Genomic DNA, 19,652 nt, shown 5'->3' with positions numbered 1-19,652 from the left:
AGCGGGCACAAGAAATATGGTGGCCTAAGAAATACCAAGATGATGGCACCTCTCTGTTGCTGGTCATTGCCCTCCTGAGACACACTCAGCCCTTTCCTGGCCTATTCTACATCAAAGGGACTCCAATAAGGAACACCCTGGTGGGAACTATCCATTGAACTGCTAGGGCTTGCCTTTGAAGCACTGGTTTTCAGCTAACTACCCTGGGGAGATTTCCTGTCTTTTGCTGAGGGTGCCAAACCTTCCCACAAAGATCAAAAGGGAGCTTCCTGGGCTGGGCCCAATGGTTGTTTTAGGTGACCCCCAGTCCTAGAGAGATGATTACATATCGGCAATGTCAGGGGAACGAGTTACTGGCAACCAAGCCGATAATACAATTACATTAAAAGGTTGTGGCCACTATGTCAAAACTCAGCATAGCTTATAATTAATTTGAATCTGCCAAAAGCCTGTGCAAATACACAATTTTAGTTTTTTGGATCACAGCTGTCCACAGCCAAAGGCAACCCCTGGCTGTTGCAACTTTGGGTTCCATCAGGATGTTGGGGGAATGCACACGTCAAGTTGTAACTGCCATGTTGCCAAACTACAAGACAGCTGCTTAGGGGCGTCAGTAGACCGGCTCAGCAGTTACCTGTTTACACTGTAGTTTTCAGCATGGAGTATTATCAAAAGTGGTGGTCTGATTAGCAGACCTCACATTCAGAGACAGATCACCCTCACAGATGGCATTCTGTCACATTTGCTAAATTGTATGTGGGCTAGGGCAGGACTGTTATTCTCGGTTTTCTAAAGTTTCAAACTAAGCACTTTGTTAATCAGTAAACTTGAATGCACATTAAACTGCTTTTCGCAGGATTCGGAAGCAAATCAATGGTATTCAATGGCTTGAGGTTTCAGATGAGTGTAAGATTCATGAGAGCTTAAGAAGGAAAATGGGACGGTCCCTTCCCCCGACCAACGTACAAACTATGGCCAATGATGTCACGACCCAAGCACCCTTGGCGGGAAGAGTTGGCACCTCTGTCCACTGCGCCGGATGTCCACATCCACCGTGACCCTGCTCCACTTGCAAACCCTGGCCATGTCCCACCCAGAACACGAGGAGGGAACCACAATGGAGCCAAAACAGATCTCATGGACCAGCTCGACTAAACGTCATAAACATGCGCCTGCCATCGTTACAGATGACAACGACATAGCCACAACGGACCAATACACACGTGCCGCCGTGCACCTGGATCAGACACACCAAAACCACACGAAGAAAACGCTCAGTGCTACGACATAGAGGACCATACACACTCACAGACATGCATCATTTTTCATATACGTCAGCAACCACATCGCAGAAATGCAAGATGCCAGAAGAGTTTGTGTACATGCTTGAAGACGCTTCATGCAACTAACCCTGCAGACGAGACCATATGGACCAATGCACAAAGAACCGCACCGCACTCCCACACCATGAGCCCTATGGACCTTATACCGCTACATATAACAAAGCCAAAGTAGACCTCAAAACCAGAATCGGCAGGCCTGGATCAGCTCAAACGAAGCGCTGAGCACACAAAACCGCCCCCAAAATGGAGCCGCCGCAGCCAAGGTTGCAATCCACATTTCGAGCTCCGCCAGCCAAGGTTACACCTGCCACTGCTGCCAGAAGTTAAAATCCAAATCAAATCCCCGTAATTCTGCCTCAAACACTGTCCCTCAACACGTGACCAAGCTGACCTGAAATTATGCCAAGCCTCAAGAACTGAAGGAGCACTGGGGTCCAAAATTTGGGACCCAGCTTGCAACAAAAGAGTAACAAACTCATACCCCGGCAACAGTGGGAAAGGAGCGCTCTAATGGCAAGTACCAGGACCTGTCCATTGTCTTGCACCGACACATAGTCACACTTTGTTGCCAACACCAGGTACATTGCGAGCTGGAACGACGATGGTCCCAGGCTTGGGGGCTCGTGGATGGACCAATCAGGACGCGTGGGGGACAATCACTGATGGCATAACAACACAACCAATCACTAATCTCTTCATGTAACTATTTTCAAGTAGCAATTTTTAGGGACAACCCAAGCGTACCACTTGACCTCTTCTCTACCAATAACCCTTTCCAATATACTGTCCTATACTGACCCTACCACTCGGGAGCCAACCCAGAGTAGCGGTAGGTTTGGGGATGAGCTTTCACAGAGGACATACATTGTTACGTCACTCGGTTACAAAAGGGGCCTGCGAGCCCACTTGCGACAAGAAGTTTCCTGGAACCTACGCTCTGTGAACATGTCCCTGTCTGTTTTTTGCAATAAACGGCAGTAACCTATTGCTCTTGTGTGGGCCTCCTACTTCTTGGGACACGGAAGGAGATAGGGCCTTCCCACAGCTGGAGGTCTGCAGACTCTGGGTGCTGCTCTGCCGACCTCCAGAAAATGACCCTAACACTTCCTTCAATGGGAGGTACATGGTGTTTTCTTATTTAAAAAGCAAGCGTGTTGTATATGAAGATGACTTCGGTCCAAAGGATTAAAGCTGTACGTGGATGTGTGTAAAATACTAAGAAAAATAAGAACTGGCTACCCCTCTCTCGGTGCTACCAAAAACAGGCTGAGCAACTTACAGCATATCAATATGGAAATGAAGTCATTTTTCAATTCATGTATATAATGTGAATTGCATAAAGGACCAGAATGCCAGAACAGGAAACCATCTTATGTCAGAGCTAAAAAATGTTCACACATTATCATATTTAATATTAATTTATTCACAGTCAAAGACAAAGTCTAATAATAAAAACACACTATCATACGCATATATTACAATCAATATTGCACATGAACAAGTACAATTCATTTCAAAAAGGGATTCAGCACGTTAATCATGGCCACTCTTATTCAAGGTGGTTTTGCAGATAGTAGACTGTCAATTTAGGTTAGTCCAGCGTCATGTGTCGACATGTTTCGGCCATCTACATATATGGGACACTATCCCTAGTGTCCCTATACACAATCAAATCAAGGCCTTCTTCAGGACAGACCAATTTCTTTTTAGAAGATGAAATTTCTTTCCCAAATCCCCGTTTGCCAGACAAATACGATCTAAAAACAAACAAAAACATTTATCACATACTAAAAAAGAATGGTTCCGTTCTTAAAACATCAACATCTCTGGATCCTTGTATCCACTTGTTTTGATCAATAGTGGATCTTTACATTTCATGCATTCATATTTCATCATATTATTTTCACAATTAATTCAATTGTAATCTGTAACCAAACTGTAAATTGCGAAAGCCTTTACTTACATATTTGGCAGCACTAGAGCTTTTTAACAGTCCCTCTTCATGAAGACGGATTATGATTTCCAGTGTTCACAACAAACACCATTAAGCCTGACCCATTCGTGGCTTGGAAGAGTTCTGTGGAAAAAGGGGGGGAGCCCCACCATATGTTTAATACATACTATGTGGAAATAGTATGTATTAAACATATGGTGGGGCTCCCCCCCGTTATGTGGAAATAGTATGAATTAAACATATGGTGGGGCTCCCCCCCACCCCCTTTTTCCACAGAACTCTTCCAAGCCACGAATGGGTCAGGCTTAATGGTGTTTGTTGTGAACACTGGAAATCATAATCCGTCTTCATGAAGAAGAGGGACTGTTAAAAAGCTCTAGTGCCGCCAAATATGTAAGTAAAGGCTTTCGCAACTACAGTTTGGTTACAGATTACAATTGAATTAATTGTGAAAATAATATGATGAAATATATGCATGAAATTTAAAGATCCACTATTGATCAAAACAAGTGGATACAAGGATCCAGAGATGTTGATGTTTTAAGAACGGAACCATTCTTTTAAAGTATGTGATAAATGTTTTTGTTGTTTTTAGATCATATTTGTCTGGCAAACGGGGATTTGGGAAAGAAATGTCATCTTCTAAAAAGAAATTGGTCTGTCCTGAAGAAGGCCTTGATTTGATTGTGTATAGGGACACTAGGGATAGTGTCCCATATATGCAGATGGCCGAAACATGTCGACACATGACACTAGACTAACCTAAATTGACAGTCTACTATCTGCAAAACCACCTTAAATAAGAGAGTGGCCATGATTAACTTGCTGAACCCCTTTTGAAATGAATTGTACTTGTTCTATTTTTTACAAGTGAGAAGAATCCCAAAATGTGCAATATTGATTGTAATATATGCGTATGATAGTGCGTTTTTATTATTAGACTTTGTATTTGACTGTGAATACATATTAAATATGATAATGTGTGAAACATTTTTAGCTCTGACATAAGATGGTTTCCTGTTCTGGCACTCTGGTCCTTTATGCAATTCACATTATATACATGAATTGAAAAATGACTTCATTTGCATATTGATATGCTGTAAGTTGCTCAGCCTGTTTTTGGTAGCACCGAGAGAGGGGTAGCCAGTTCTTATTTTTCTTAGTATCCCTTTAGTACGTCTCCCGTTTTGAGATACTGGCCCCCCGATAACAAATAAGCATGGGAGTTTACCGTTATTGACATAACGTGTGTAAAATAATACAAATGCTTGCTGCTAGTTTCTGCAGAGAACTGGGCATGCTTTCTGTCAAGGATCATCTGATTGCTTCTCCAAAAATAAACATCCATCAGTCGCCTGCATTTGAATTTGAAGAGGGGGCAAGAAGCATCACAGTGTGCATTGGACTAAGAACTGAAACTCAGGCACTTTAACCTTAATAATTGTCAAAATTCAGCCAAGGTTCTGTCCCTTGAAGATGACTAATACTCTTTTGTTCAGCTCTTCTTGCCCACCCGCTATTCATGATAATGGAGAACTTAATTACTACTGGCTCCAGTAACTCTGCCATATTGGATTCTTTAATTTCACCATGTGCGGTCTTTATTCCTTAAGATGTAAAAATCATTTAGAATTGTAGGCCACTTTAGGGTCTAACAATTCTCCCCAATAAAAAAAAAATGACAACAGTGGAGGGGGTTTGAACCCAGCTCACGAGGTGGCTTTTCTTTTTCCCCCCATAAAAAAAGAAAAAGAAAAGGCCAATGTGTGATTCTGTTAACTACCAATGCTGTGGTTATAAAGGGCATGCAGAAGTATGTAAACTTGACAGCAAAAAAGTCCATCACTATTCATTGGCCACCATCAAATGCCAAATTGATTCTTGAACAGGCTTTTCTCAATTCCTTATTAAGTCTGAAAACTGATGTGCAGAATCAGACAGGGCAGCTATATTTGCAAAAAATATAAAAGGCAAAGTCTACAGGATTTTTTAAAATGGTGGACTGTTGAATATGTAAAATGTTATTGTCTACATTATTTTTGTCTGCCTACTAATAAAAATAAATAAGACATTGAATTTGATGGCGGAGGGGGGGGGGGGTCTGACACTGGAGAGCTGGAAATCACCCGCAGGTCACAGTGCTTAAGTTCACCCCCGCCTCCTTCAGGTACAATGCTTTTTTTTGTTTTTTTTTTTACCAACTTCCCCCTCTTCTGTTTGCCCATGCACGGCCATAGCAAAGGTGGCAGCAATTTCTTACAGCAACAAATTGATGCCGGCAGCGTTCAACAGAGGCATTCTATAATTAAAGTGTTCATAACTCTCACTACCAATGCTGTAGTCTTGAAGTGTGTACAAGAATGGTGTGGTTCGTCACTGTATGCCTGGAACCACAATGGACCCTGGAACCATGCAACATCGCAAATGGCTTGACATGTGCCGGATAGTTGATATTTTGCACATTGATTAATGCGACGCAAACTAAAGAGCGTAGACGTGGAGTTAGTTTGCATTTAGGTATATCAGCTATTTTTTAAAGTGCGGCGGGTGGCTCGCTGAGACATACGGTAGTTTACCACAGTAGGGTATATGGCATGTTGGATGATATTACATATGTCAATGCAAGTAATGTAGAAGACCTGGAATTTGTTGCATCGTTCCAATGCAACAATTTCATTGCCCTGGAGATTTGATGGGCCCATTTTGTCAACCAGTGACACAGCCTGCATGCTATTGAGCCCTCTGTAGTTTGTTAAGCGGCAAATATGCCATTGCAGTGCATGAGACTAACATTACAAGTGTGTGGCAGGAGAAAGTAGAGGTGGGAAGGGGGGCAGTCGGTGGATTCCAAGCAGGAGGAGCAGGTTGTGGAAGCACTATTTACTGCCTTTAATTACTTGAGGTTTGAAAGAGCGTGATGGCAAAGATCATTTCCATGTTTCAAAGGTTTTGCTTCCAAGTCCAAGGGGAGAAGGTCTAAGGAAGAAGTGGACAATGAAGCGGTGAAGTAGAATCCAGACTTTGAAGGTAATGCGACAAATGTTGTCATGCATACATTTCATTATATATACACGTCAGGCAATCCGATTCCGTGATATTAACCAGAACTTACCTGTAACTTGCAGTACTTTTTAGCATCGATACACGGTGGTCGCACAGCATGAACATTTACTCTGGGAAGAAGGTAAATGTTTATTCGTGAAGGTGTCTACACCATTTTCTCTCCATCCCCATTTTTCACTCTCCTCCCAAATGCACTCAGGCTGCTCCTCTCTACCACATCCAACACACTAACAAACCCATCTACCATAGCTGCCTTTGCATCTACTCACTCAACTACCGCCTCCAATCCTGACCCGTCCCCCACCCACATTCCCATTCTCTGCAACAAAAAACTCCTTTCTCAGTAGACATTTAGATTCTCATCACCCCAAATTCTCAGTAATGGCTACCACTGAAACCTCATTAGCTATTCACATTGACGTTTGCTCCTTTCTCTCACTCCCCCCAGCTTTTAAAAAAAAGGTGGTGGTGCTGGTCTCATGATTAGTAAGGCCACATCAACAGCATCCGTGCCTCACTGAGATTTCACACCCTCCTCCTTTGAGCAGAATTCGGTCCAACTAATTTCTGTCCTTCTTACTATCCTCATTTACCGTCCACAAGACACCATCAACCCCTTTTTATCAGAGCTTGACCCCTTACTTGAAACGCTACAAGCTGATGTCCATGCCATCATAATAGTCAACCTCTCCAATATGTTTAAGACTCAACAACTCCAACTAGGCTTCACTCTACTCACAGAATCCTCCAACATACATCCAAAGCACCCCTTTCAAATACATATTCCAGTTTTCCTCTTCCTCACAATGGACCCCTCCTCTTCTAACCCCGAACATGGTTCAAAATTCAGAGTAGCTGGGAGCTATTTATCACCTGCATATAGCCTAGAAGAGCCTGGTCAGCTTGATAACAGCTATCAGGGGCTACTTTTGGCTCTTCCGGCCAACTGATGCAGAGCAAACACACCTATGTGAATTTAACTCTGAGACAAACTATAAACATTAGGATACATCTACACACAAGCACAAGGGGTCATACATAATGGACACAATTGTATTTGTGCCTATTATATGGAAGTTGGATTTGCGGAATGCAATGTACCAGCTCCTTGTCTTGCCGTGGTAGTGCTTGGTGACTGGATACCGAGGAGCTGCTCTTAGCTCCTGCTTTTCCAATCTTAATACGATCCCTGCTCCCTTAACAAACCCATCCCTCAACTATCGCCAAATATAAATTCAAGCCAGGCTCCATTGTTCCCCTATCGCAAGCAAGTCAACATCTCACTGCAAGCTCTTTCCTCCGCTTACTCACTCCATTGATCTTACCCTCGCTGAAATAAATGCTACAGTACCAACCTCCTTATCGCCACCCTGGCCGTTTCTTTACCCCATCCTGCCCATACCATTGACCATGAATCTCCACAGCCACTGAACACAGCAATGCATTGCTGCTTATGTCACTGGCACAAAAACAGATTTCCCACACTCCTTGCAAGGACCATCTACCGAACCTCTATACACTAATCTTCCATTCCCTCTCCTTCCATACTATTACAAACTATCTAGAATCCTAAGGTCACGCCCCCAAGAACTGCCGTTTACTCCTCTCACTCTATGAATTGACTTCCTATTTTTACACCAAAAATAAAAATGCGAGAAGTCCTGTCCATCCTATCTCTCCCATTCTCCTCGCTCTCCTCTCTATCCTACTTTTTCCCCTACCTCTCCCACTGAACGTATATACATACATTGCCCTGCCAATCCATCATGCGCTCCAAGTGACCCATTCAACCGCAAATTGTAAAGGAACATGCACTCATCAACTCCGCTTATCTCTATTTAGTCAACCTCTCTCACTTTCCAGCCCATTACAAAATATCCAGTCATATCTCTCCTAAAGAAACCAAGTGCTGGACTCCATAGGGCCTTCAGTATACAGAGCTGTCTCTCTCTAGCCTTCCCTAAAATTCGAAAATCCTCGAAAGCACAGTCTTCAACCCACAGTCATCTATCGAGGGCCACTCGCATGTCGATCCTCTAGAATTTGGTTTTCCAATTCAAACAATGCACTGTGACTACTCTCATCCACATCCAACAATTATCTCATCACTGCCCACCACTCTCACTTCCCCCATATTCTCTTCTATTTAATTTGAATTTTTGTTCAGCCCTGGCGCACGTTACAAGCTTCGAATGGGCAACAGAATGTTTTCAGGATAGGAATATTAGGACAGACGGGCAATAGTAGGGGGAGGAGGGGCTGGATTATGTGTAGGGAAACAGGTTATGTTTTGAGTCGTTTTCGAAAAATGGTGGTGGAGGGTGCTGTACAAATGCAAACTGGTCATGTGTTCCATGTTCTGGGTGCCCAATGGACAAACTCTTGTTTTTGTGCAAATGTTTGTTTGCAGAGTGGAATGTTTAGAAGATGCTGGCTAGCTTGGCTTTTTGTTTGGGAGATGGGTTTAAGTTTGCCATGAAGGTAAGATGGGGTTTTGAGATGGATGAATGCAATGCAGTCCTTCAAAATGCAATTATCTGCAGTACGAGGAGCCAGTGGAGCTGGTTTGATGTATCAGCATTTTGGTAGGTGAAGGAGGAATCGTGCTGCTGCGTGATGTGGCTTGCAGGGGGAAAACGGTGCTGTTGGGGAGCACAGTGAAGAGAGCATCATAGTCCAACTTGGACAGAACCATAGCTTGGACTGCAGTGTGGAAGTCGTAAGGGCGGGGTGAGTTGTATGTTGGGTAAGAGATGTAGTTTTAGATTGCGTGTTTCAGTGACAGCAGATATGTGGTGTGTGGTGGAAAGGTGGGGATCCATGGTGAAGCCAAATGATTTCACAGATGGGCAACGGATATGTGTGGGTTGCCAATGGAGATTTCTTTCATCCAAGAGGTGAGGTCAGGTTTGTGCCTGTGGGGCACATGTGGTTTTCAGTTTTGGATGGTTTGAGGAAGTGTGTGGCCATCAAGGTGGTGATGGTAGAGGGACATCTTTTGAAGGTGCAGAGTTGAGAGAATTTAATTTGGAAACATTTGTGCGTTGTCTGTATTGGAAATTAATGTTGTGTTTGCCAAGAGTCTACCCAAGGATTCTACATACAGGTTGAAGAAAGGTTGTGAGGGCTTTGAAACAATATTTTCTTATTGTATAAGCGGCTAACAAGCAAACAATAAAATAAATAAGACAGGGGAAGCTTGCAGGACTCTGCACTTGTCTTGGGTGGGGTTGGATCAATAAGGGGGCATAGAGACAAAGGGTGCTCTGTCAGTTGGGAAGGGGATGAACCTGTTGAGGACAGAGCCAGAGAGTTTCATCCTGTGAGCTAGGATGTTGAGGAGAATGCTGTGATCGATGGTGTCAAAAGCTGCAGAGAGGTCATTGGGTAAGAGCAGGGCACTGTGTCCATTGTCAGTAATGTTGTGGAGATCATCAAGGATGTGAAGTGTAGCAGTCTTGGTGCTGTATCCAGGTCGATAGCAAGATTGGAATGGGTTCGGGAGATTGTTTGTGGTAACGTGTTGTTGGAGTTGGGTTGACAAAGTGTTCCATGTTTCGGTCGATGTATGGCAGGATACTAATGGGGCGGTAGTTGAGGAGTGTGTGGCTCGATGGATGAATTTTGGAAGAGTGAGAGATTTGTCCAGTTTTGTGTGTGGAGGGTTAATACCATTTGAGACACAGGAGTTGAATAGGTTGAGCCAGTGCGGAAAGAGGGTGATGATGCAATTGGAATGCGGATCGAGGTGGATATGCCTCATCCAGGAAATGTGCAGGTTTTTTTTTGGCAGCTAGGCTATCTTTGTTGCTGGGGTCGAAGGTGTTCCATGTTTTCGAATTTTTGAGAGTGGGACAACAGACGGGAGAGCTTGTTCGATGTGTATTTTAGCGATGAAGTCGTCAACGAGGGAGTTGCATACTAAAGTGGATGTGGGGGTGGAGAGTGACTTCTAGAACTTCTGCCGAATTCCACCCTTTTTAATTTTATTATTGTGTTATGGTTTATCAAAGAAAACCTTAAAAACGTTAAATCATACATGCAGACATCCTCATACATATACATCCACAGACCCCATACAACGAACAGTAGAGCCACCTCGCACAAAAATACAAAATAATAATTACTGTCCTAAAATGTAAACAGTACAACAGATCGCTGCTAGTGTCAGGGCAACTGACTTCCCCTCTATCATTTGTGCCCGAAACAGCCGTGAAGCGTTGAATAGAGAGCTCTGGGACAGAGCTGGGCTCTATGATTTTACATTTCAAAATAAAATATATTTCCCTACGGCCTCCATCGTATGGATCCTCTTTCCTCCAGTGTCTTTTTTTTATTTTTTTTTTTTTTTAACTTAAACGGCTGCTCATCTATTACTTCAACTGATCTAGTCAGGCTGAACAGGCTACATAGAATATCCTTCACCTATCTGTGTAAAATGGATGGAGAAATTATTAAGGTGTACAACGTATTAAAGAGTGAATTCCACACTATGGGATACCCCTCCCTCTATCAAACTTTTCCCTCCTTTGCTTCAACGGCACTGTACTCGATTGGGTGTCCCATCTCCGACCACTACTGCTCCAGCTCATGGGTCTCGAGCCTCTACTCGACATGCCTGCCAGTGGGCATTCCTCACTGATCAGTCCTAGGCCCACTTCTCTCCATACTCTACACCATCTCCCTCTGCAAACATAAGATTCTCTGCCCCGCTCTACTCTTGACATCAGCAAACTGGACTTCTGTGCAAACCTAGTTGCTGCTAAACCCCTCTACTCTTATGCTCCCCTCAACCAATCCCTGATGGGACACACACCGTTTTCCACTTTCCCAGAACCCCCTCCACCTACCATCTCCACTTCGGACTCCCCCCCCCCCACCTCAGTGCAGAAACAGCTCACTCTTACATTTTCTGCTACTAGTCTATTAATCCATGAATTGTAACTGCTCTCCCAAACCCTTACTACTGCCTATGCTTTCCCTCTCAAGCTCTACCCAACCTATCAGTCCACTGCCTTTCCTCTGCCTCCTCCCACTTCTGTTCCTTTTCCTTACTTGCTCCTTACTTTCCCCATTCCGGTGGACTGCCCACTCCCCCAACGACCATCAAAGCCACCTCTGCAGCTGAACTCCTCAAAACACGGCTCAAACTCCACCTGCTAGTCCCCAAAATCCTTACACCCTCCTATCCAAATTAACCACACCACCCACTCCCCATGCGTTCTGCCTTCATGGCCAGGCCATGTAATTTGCAAATGTGTAAATACTGGCCTCGGGCTATCAAAAAATATTGTGATGTCCTTCACTCTGAGGCCCTGGTCTAGATTCTGAATCTTAACCCCTCTCCACCCAGCATATTTCACTCCATCAAGCAATGCACTTATATAATGGTGTCACTAGGACTTTCCCGGTGCTCCATTTTTGCTTACGTAGGCCATGTGCGTTTGCAATGACACCCAGTTCTTGAATCAATACCCCCCAAAAAATCAGGAGGGAAATAACTTGGTACGATGTTACAGCGCCAGTTTTTTGAGGAGTCTCCCCCACCCCAACAGTTTTTTGAGCAACGATTTAAAAATAACTTAAAAAAATTATGGGGCGGGGATGCGGAAGGGGATATAAGGAGTAGGGGGGGGAATAGGTAGTAAATAATAAGGGGGCTTAGGAGGGAGCACGCCCAACAAAAATGTTCGATTTGTATTTTCGGAAAGAAATAAACGAAAAAGAAAAACAGGTGATGTAAATGTGAGGAATTCGACCATCCACACTGGGCTGGGCTTTTTTTGTTGTTGAAGTTTTGTAATTAAAATGAATGATGGGAGATCAACCTCAAAAAAATGTGTGGGGCTAATCCACACACATTTTCCTCTGCTCACCGCACAACGAACACTAGTAAAGTGTACTCTGGGTGTGATCGGGGGAAACACAGTCTACAGGCGCAGTCTTCCCAGTCACGTTTAGCTGGAATGTACAGCAAGGCAACACCTTCCTCTGGCCATGGCCAGCCTAATTAAAATATCTAAGGCCCCATGAATCTGCCCTCTATATTGTCTAAAGTTCTCATACTGATGAGTAACAGGCCTGAGTGTAGAACTGACAGAAGGGGCAGGATACTAGCACCTCTTTGATATTCAATGTGTCAACTTGAAACTAGCTCCCACCCCCCTGTATGAAGGCCAGTGAAGGGCATATCTGGGACAAATGTTTACAGTAGGCAACTCCTGCAGGGATGCCCCTTTCAGAGGTAAGAAGTATGTGAATTGAGGGAGAGAGAAGTCTGTTCTTGCCACAAACTTCAAGGGAGACCTGTGCTTTGAACAAGAATCACAGATAGCTCAATTAACCAGAGAGACAGTATCCACAACAAACAGAATGATGGGTGGGACTTAGTAGTAGCTTCCTACGTGGGAAGTGCCAGAGAGTCTCTGAACAAAGGGCAAGGCCTGCAAACCCTCTCCTCAGCTTTGGGCCATCTGCCTTAAAGGACGACACGAGCTGTGAGAAGAAGCTAGAGTGCCACAACACGAATCAACCAGCTTCTATCTTTTAAGGACATTTTGAGACAATCGAGCCCTCGAACCGTGACCGGCTGCACCACTGACTGCTGTCACACTGTAGTCACTAAAGCTGCCCGAGACGCCTCGACCTGCGTTCCAGATCCGCCAACCAGCACAGAGACAGTGATTCTTGACCCTGAGCCACTGTGTATGCCATCCTGCAGCTGTTCGTTCAACCTCGCTTACCGAACTGCCTGTCGCCTGATTCCCACAGCTGTCTCCGTCTTGAAGCTGCAAAGGGGCCTGGAACCGACTCGACTCGACGTTGTGCAGAATCAAGATCATTCCAAGCACCAGGTACATTGTGATTCTGTCTCCCTGGTCCTTCTCTGAAGGCCCCTAGTGACATTTACGACCCCTTGCTCCCTTGGTGCTGAAACCAAATGACCTTGAACAGTAAGATTGATTGCTTTACCGACTACCCTCCTGTCAGTGTCCAGAGTGAATCCCTTTCCTTCGTGAAACTGTCGGTCCTCTGCGTTCCTTTACAGGGTAGACTATTTTGTAGTGTGATACAACTTTCTGTTGTAATAATAATAAAGTAGATATTTCTATACAAGCTTGACTGGACAGTCCCTTTTATCATTGGGTAATAACTGTATTTTCGCTGTGTTGCAACGATCTATGACCTTGCGAAGTTAAGCCTGCCGTTCTGTCCACTTTACCTTGGACAAGGAGGTTTATAATATACTTGCGTTTCCAATTTGTTCAGATCTCCTCTGGTGTACTAGAGGTGTGGGGCTGATTGATGATTTAGAAACCAGTATTCATCCCTGGACCATGGGTGCCCCGGAAGTTGATTTGTCACAGTACGAACATAGAACCAATACCTTCACTTAGTGTGGTTTGACAGAGAGGAACACAGATGTTTCTTTGTATCCCCGTCAATGTCACATTGTGCAAGTATAATGGGGGAGGCTGTGAGCAACTGCATTGAGAGTGGCTGAGATATCCACTAGATAATAAAGCGGCATATCACTAGCAGCAGGGCTATTGTGCAAGGACTTCTCATTGGGAATGCTTTACTTTCAATAGGGAAGTACTGGAGCACGTTGTTCCAAGCAATGTGGCTATTGATTTAATGGGTATTGACACCGAGCTCCCCTCTTAATCACATTATGCACATATGTACATCCTGGTATTGTTCCGATGCAGCCTCTTTCACATGCTTTCCCTCTCCCATGTCACGAGCGATCGCTGCCTAAACCTACAGGCCTTTCATAAATATTCTCTATCATGCAGTGCAGTACGGTTTGGTTCTGGAGAGAAGCTTGGTTCTCCATGATGCTGGATTAACACTTCAGAGATGTTCTCTTGAATCACAGAGCAAAGAGCCATTCTCCTGCTGAAGTCTCTGATCCCGTAACACGCGTACCGGGATCTACCCTCTATAAGAAGAAGCTCCCCGTCGCGGACTTCATACACTTGAGGTATTCTCCATCTGCTCTAATGCATTAACTTTTCCTCAGAGAGCTAAAGCTCTGTTAAGACAGGCAAAATGTCAAATAAAAACATTTGCTAACTTCCTGCCATCATCAAGAACCGAGGCCCAAGTGATTTTGGGTATTACCACGAGCGAATAGCTAGCTGGGCTAGGCGGGGCACGATTAAGAACAAACTCAGTAAATTCCCCTGGGTGTGGTCATGAGATTAATTGGGAGTGTCACTACCAGGAGGAAGATATGGAGGCGGTCTTGTATTAGCACTAGCGTTTAGGAGTGCAGCTCGGATTCAGCCCGTGTGTTTTCAGGTGTAGGTTCTGGATATGTTAGGGGTGTAGCTGAAACGGAGCATGCGTTTCATCTCGAGCAGAGTCACGGCAGAGTCCAGCTATTTATGAAGAAAAAAAAAAGTCGTTATTGACTTTGGGTGTCATGTAGAGCACAATTGAGAAAGGCTCAATTTTTTTTTTAGAGCATGGTCTGGGTATTTAAAGAGCTCTGAAAATAGCTCTGGGTGACAGTGGGTATTAGCAAGACTAAAGGCACAGTGTTACATTAAGAAAAAAAAACAGCAACAGAAAATCACAAGCTCATATTTTAGAACTTAAGGAGATTAGACACTGAAACTAACAGAAAAGAGAAAACTGCCCATTTCAAATACTTAACAACCCGACTTGTATGTGCTCCTCTGTATAGCGTGCAGTGATTTGTTCTGCAAATACTATGACAACACGACCACAATATTCCACTATGATAAATGCGTTGTTATACAGCTTGCAATTCAAAGCCTCTACTCGCCACTTGGAGTATTGCTCAAGGCACATCATTGCTAGGAGCCGCTTTTCAAAACACTGTTCTATTATTAAGTGGCATTATTTCTGGGAGTGCAAAAAATTTCTGAAGGCAGTTTGCTGCCTGGAACACTAAAACTTATGGTGACCCTTTTAAACATAATAATGACGATAGCAGATCCCCTGCACACAGTATTTATGATTGAGCATTACCGTTGCAGCGAGTCAAAGGTGCAGACAGACTCAATGACCGATTAACATTTTCCAGTAATGCACCAAGGGGGGGTGGACGGGGCGCGTGGGGAACCAAGCATGCTTCTGGCGGCAGTATAAACATGTTTTATAACCTGCAGAGGTTTTTCTAGAGCATCCTAGCTAGAATAATTTTTATTTTATTATGCATTTGTATGGCGCTCATCCATCAAGAAATTGTGTTTTAGTAGAATAAGCTGATGAACAGGAAATGGGCGGTCCTACTGGACATTGTGAGCATTCAGAACGTGCAAGTGCAGAGAGAGAGAAGAGACAAGGAAGAGGATACGCATTAGGAGTTCCACAGAGGGAAGTGCCAAGGACTCTTGTGTGCAATAGTAAGTGCCTGGCAAAGATGGCATGGTACAGTGATCACCTGCCAATAATAAGTGCAGGCCTCTGAGAACACAAGCCAGTTACTGCCCGAAAGCAAGTGCTGGAATGGGGGCGGAAGGCTGAAGGCGATTGGGCGGAAGGCCGAGACCCAGATGGACACAAAGTCCAAGGCCACCAATCTCAGTGGCTGTGGGTTATTAGCACAGGAAAGAGAGGGAAAGGAGAAGGTGAAGAGGAAAGGCTTGAGGAGCTTACAGAATTTGAGGGGGATCTGGCGAGGAAGGGAGCGACTGTTCCAGAGGAGGGAGCCAGCCGCAGAGAGGGATCTGCTGCCAACTCGCTGCTAAGAAAAGCGCCTGACTGGCAGAGCGCTGGAGCCGGAGTGTAAAGACCTAGAAAGAAGCTATTTGGGGAGATCAAGTTGTATATAGCCCTGTGTATGAATCTTAACATATAACATTGTTCCCTCCCAAAAAGACGATGTCAACAGCAATTTGTTAGCTCAATGATTGGCAGGGCAATTTTGATTGAAATGTGAGGTCTAACAATCATCACACCCCAATATAAGCAATTGTACCCGTATGAATTGAAATACAATGCTGAAAAATAGAGCACAAGGCCAGGCTGGCTTTATGGGGCAGCAGCGCCCTGGGTGAATTGGCGCCCCACCCTCAACCCTGGTCAACAGGTGGCAGGGCGGAGCGGGCCAGGATGTGCCACTTTTTTTCTTTTCTTTTTTTAACCTTCTCGCTCTGGCGAGGAAGTAATGATACGAATAGGGCGCATCAGCACCCTACTGTTATTAGATGCGCTCCGAGGATCTGCGTGAAATGACCGAATGCAAACCAAAATTTTCCCCACGCAAATATATATGTGGGGGGAGACCCTCCAAAGCCCCCCCACCTTACCCCTATACATTTTAATTAACTTTACCCCCCACATATATATATTTGCAGAAAAATGGGGGGGTCAGACTTTTTGCCCTCGGTCATTTTGCCCTATTCCGCGCTCCACTGTTGAGGGCGCATTTAGTAACAATTAGGCACCTGCCACAGCTTCTGCCACTACGCCAGCTCGGGGAGGCCCTTGAAAGGCTCCCCCAAGCTGGCGTGGTGGGGGCTAATGTTGCCTTTTGTTATTAAAAGCACCTGCAGCGGAAGGGCGCATTTAATAGAGAAAGCCCGCCTTCCGCACCTTCTCCCAGTACGCCAGCTCGGGGGAGCCCTTGAAAGACTCCCCCCGGAGCTGGCGTGGCAGGAGCTAATGTTGCCCTGGGAGGTGTGGCACCCCAGGCAGTCGCCCGGCACGCCCCCCCTAAGGCCGGCTCTGCACAAGGCCCCCCATGTTTAGTGTTGGATATAAGCCGGTGCTTTAAGTGTACCTATCTTCATGTGCTGTGAGGCGAAACAGCCTGTGGATGTTTGCGTTTTTACCCACCCATTGGCCGCCCATGGGCTTGCTATTCATTTGCATTGGTTTGACTATGCAAAGAACAGGGATGTCAATTTCGATTAGAAACGGTTTAAGCACACATTCACAAACTGCCGAGGCCGGAAGGCATCGCACAAAAAACCAGAACAAGCGGTGAGCCGTATTATATACAAGGGACAAAACAAACATGAAAAATAATTTATAGAGGCGATTTACAAAAGGTAGCATTACCCTAAGGGTAAAAGTGCTTCAAAGTAAAGAGAAGTACTACATAATTATACAAAATTACATTATTAAGCGTTAATGAAGTCCCTATGACCACTCCTTGCACCGAATTCCTGATAAAAACAAGCACTTGCTAGATCAACTATTTCGGCTCATGTTATAGGCATTGGATAAGCATTTGACGGGCATTGCTGTTGCATACCCAGGTGCTAACAACACGTGTTAGATATTGTCTTCTTATATCCCATGCATTACCAAAAGCCAAATCTGTTGGCTTTGACAATGCTTGTTCATACCTATCCAGGGTAACATCGGTTCTTACACGCTTCCATCAAAAGCTGTTGGCTCATTTACAACATTCGCTTGTCCAGTAACACTCGGTTGTACACACAACCCATAGGACTTTGTTGAGGCGAAGCTACAAGTCCGCACCCTCAAAAAATACGGTAAAAACGACACTGGCTTAATTAGACATTTTTGGCTATTCCGAAAACTCAACCGGATTTTAGTATTCCATCAGAGGACGTGCTCAGCTCTGGAAAGGACGCTAATGTGTTCGCGGACACTTGGCCCCTGCTCAACCAACTTTCAAAACAACATTTGTGGTGGGGTAACATGCCATTTAGCTGGAGCTTCTCTCTGGGAGCGACTGCAGCCAGAGAAGGGGCGGCCCTCTCGGGACTCCTAAACGAGATGACTTCCCACAAAGGTATTTCACGCCCGCCCGCCCGCATGCATGCATGCCAGCCAAGAGCCAAAGCAGCCCGGCAACATGAGGTCTCTCCCTGCGAGTAGAGAAAAACAGGGAAACCCTGAGGGTGGGAAGCTCTCCAGCTTTCCCTAGGATAGTGGGCGGGGTGACCCTAGACCCGCAGCGTGGTGGTGCGACCGACCGCCCCGAGGCACCGGGCCACGCCCGAATAGAATAGGTACTCTCTGCACGGTCGGGTGGAAGGGGCTCCGAGATACTTACACCCCGATCTCTACTTTCCCTCGCACACCTTTCCGGAGACACAAGGACATGTCCTCAACACACACTTACAGGCTAACAGAGACAAAGTAAATTGTAACAAAATAATTAAGTCAACTCGATCCCCCGTTGTTTAGCTCTGATGGCGGGTGGGAGCGGATGGAGACTTATTGATATAATGGAGGGAGAGAGAGAGTCCTTCTCCACGTCGAACAAACCGACCCCCGGGACAGCACACAAGCTCACGCCGCTCCCAGCACAACGACTCTCGGCTCTTACCTTGGATTTGCGTTAAGGCGCAGGTCAGACACAGCAGGAGCAGGGCACTCCTCACGGCCAGCATGGTGAACCAGATGTGATATCCGCAGCAAACAGACAAAAAAATTCTAGTAACCAAAATATGAAGGGAGAAAGTTGTCTTTGAGCCGAATCTAGCAACAACAGAGCTATACGAAAACAGCCAGCAAACTTGTTCCACCCTGCCAGCCAAAAAAAAACGCTGGCTTTGCAATCACAAACCTGGCACTCGCCCTCCGTCGTCTGCTCAAAGTAAGCTCGGATAGACAGGGGAGGGAACCAATCTGCAGAGGGCTGGAGTTCTCAAACAGCCAAAGAGGGAGAACATGTCTAACTCGGCTCCGCCCTGCCCCACCCTCCTGGGTGGCTGGCATCCAACTCAGTGCAAACCCATATGTTAGAGACCCTCCCTGCTCAGAGAGGCTGTTCCTGCTTCGTTGCCGCGTGCTTCTTCACTAACAAAAGTGCGACAGCTGCGCACACACACACGGTTACCGAGCGTCTTCCCGGCTGTTTTGCAATTTTTCGGAGTTTTATACAGAATCTCACTGAAAAAATATACATTTCAAAACTGCTTTATATAGGGTTACAATATATTAGAAACGTTGCCAAACACAGTGCTTTACTCAAGTTAGCCATACATGTTTGAGACACTTTACTAGAGACAAACAACATACATAGATTATTCTTTGGGAAGGTATCCGCTCTGGAGGGTCTATAACCGACCATCATAGACTTTTTTTGTGGGTGGGGCAAATTTACTTGGACGGTATGTTTTATGAACTAGTGTCAAATTAGCAGGCCATTGGTACAATTTAACGGCCATTGATCCAGTGACATTGCTTTTTAATTTTATTTTTTATTGTGTTTTGGATTAATTTAAAAAAAACTTTTACACATTCCCGTTTCCTCTTATTTCACTTTCATAGTTAATCAAATTCTCTTTAGTTTCGTGTCCTATCAACCTGATTCTTATCTTCAAAACAAGAAA

The 19,652-nt window shown here is 45.0% G+C and overlaps 1 protein-coding gene across 7 annotated transcripts in view; it reads right to left on the bottom strand.

Moving 5' to 3' along the window:
- The window catches only part of LOC138526371 (CD99 antigen-like), a 383,615-nt gene extending 364,565 nt beyond the window's left edge, over positions 1-19,050 (bottom strand). For 5 of the 7 annotated variants that reach the window (XM_069637030.1, XM_069637033.1, XM_069637035.1 and 2 more), the window contains exons 1-2: positions 18,884-19,050; positions 18,644-18,750 (exon numbers count right to left, since the gene is read on the bottom strand). In XM_069637030.1, coding sequence (XP_069493131.1) covers positions 18,644-18,750; positions 18,884-19,035 — 259 coding nt within the window. In that variant the 5' untranslated portion in view covers positions 19,036-19,050. The other 2 variants (XM_069637036.1, XM_069637037.1) reach the window with 2 other exon arrangements.
- Between the last annotated feature and the right edge of the window lie 602 nt (positions 19,051-19,652).

The sequence above is a fragment of the Ambystoma mexicanum genome, chromosome 7p (assembly GCF_040938575.1).
Source record: "Ambystoma mexicanum isolate Mex_15411 chromosome 7p, UKY_AmexF1_1, whole genome shotgun sequence".
NCBI classification, from domain to species: Eukaryota; Metazoa; Chordata; class Amphibia; order Caudata; family Ambystomatidae; genus Ambystoma; species Ambystoma mexicanum.
This window is presented reverse-complemented; position numbering and strand designations above follow the sequence as displayed.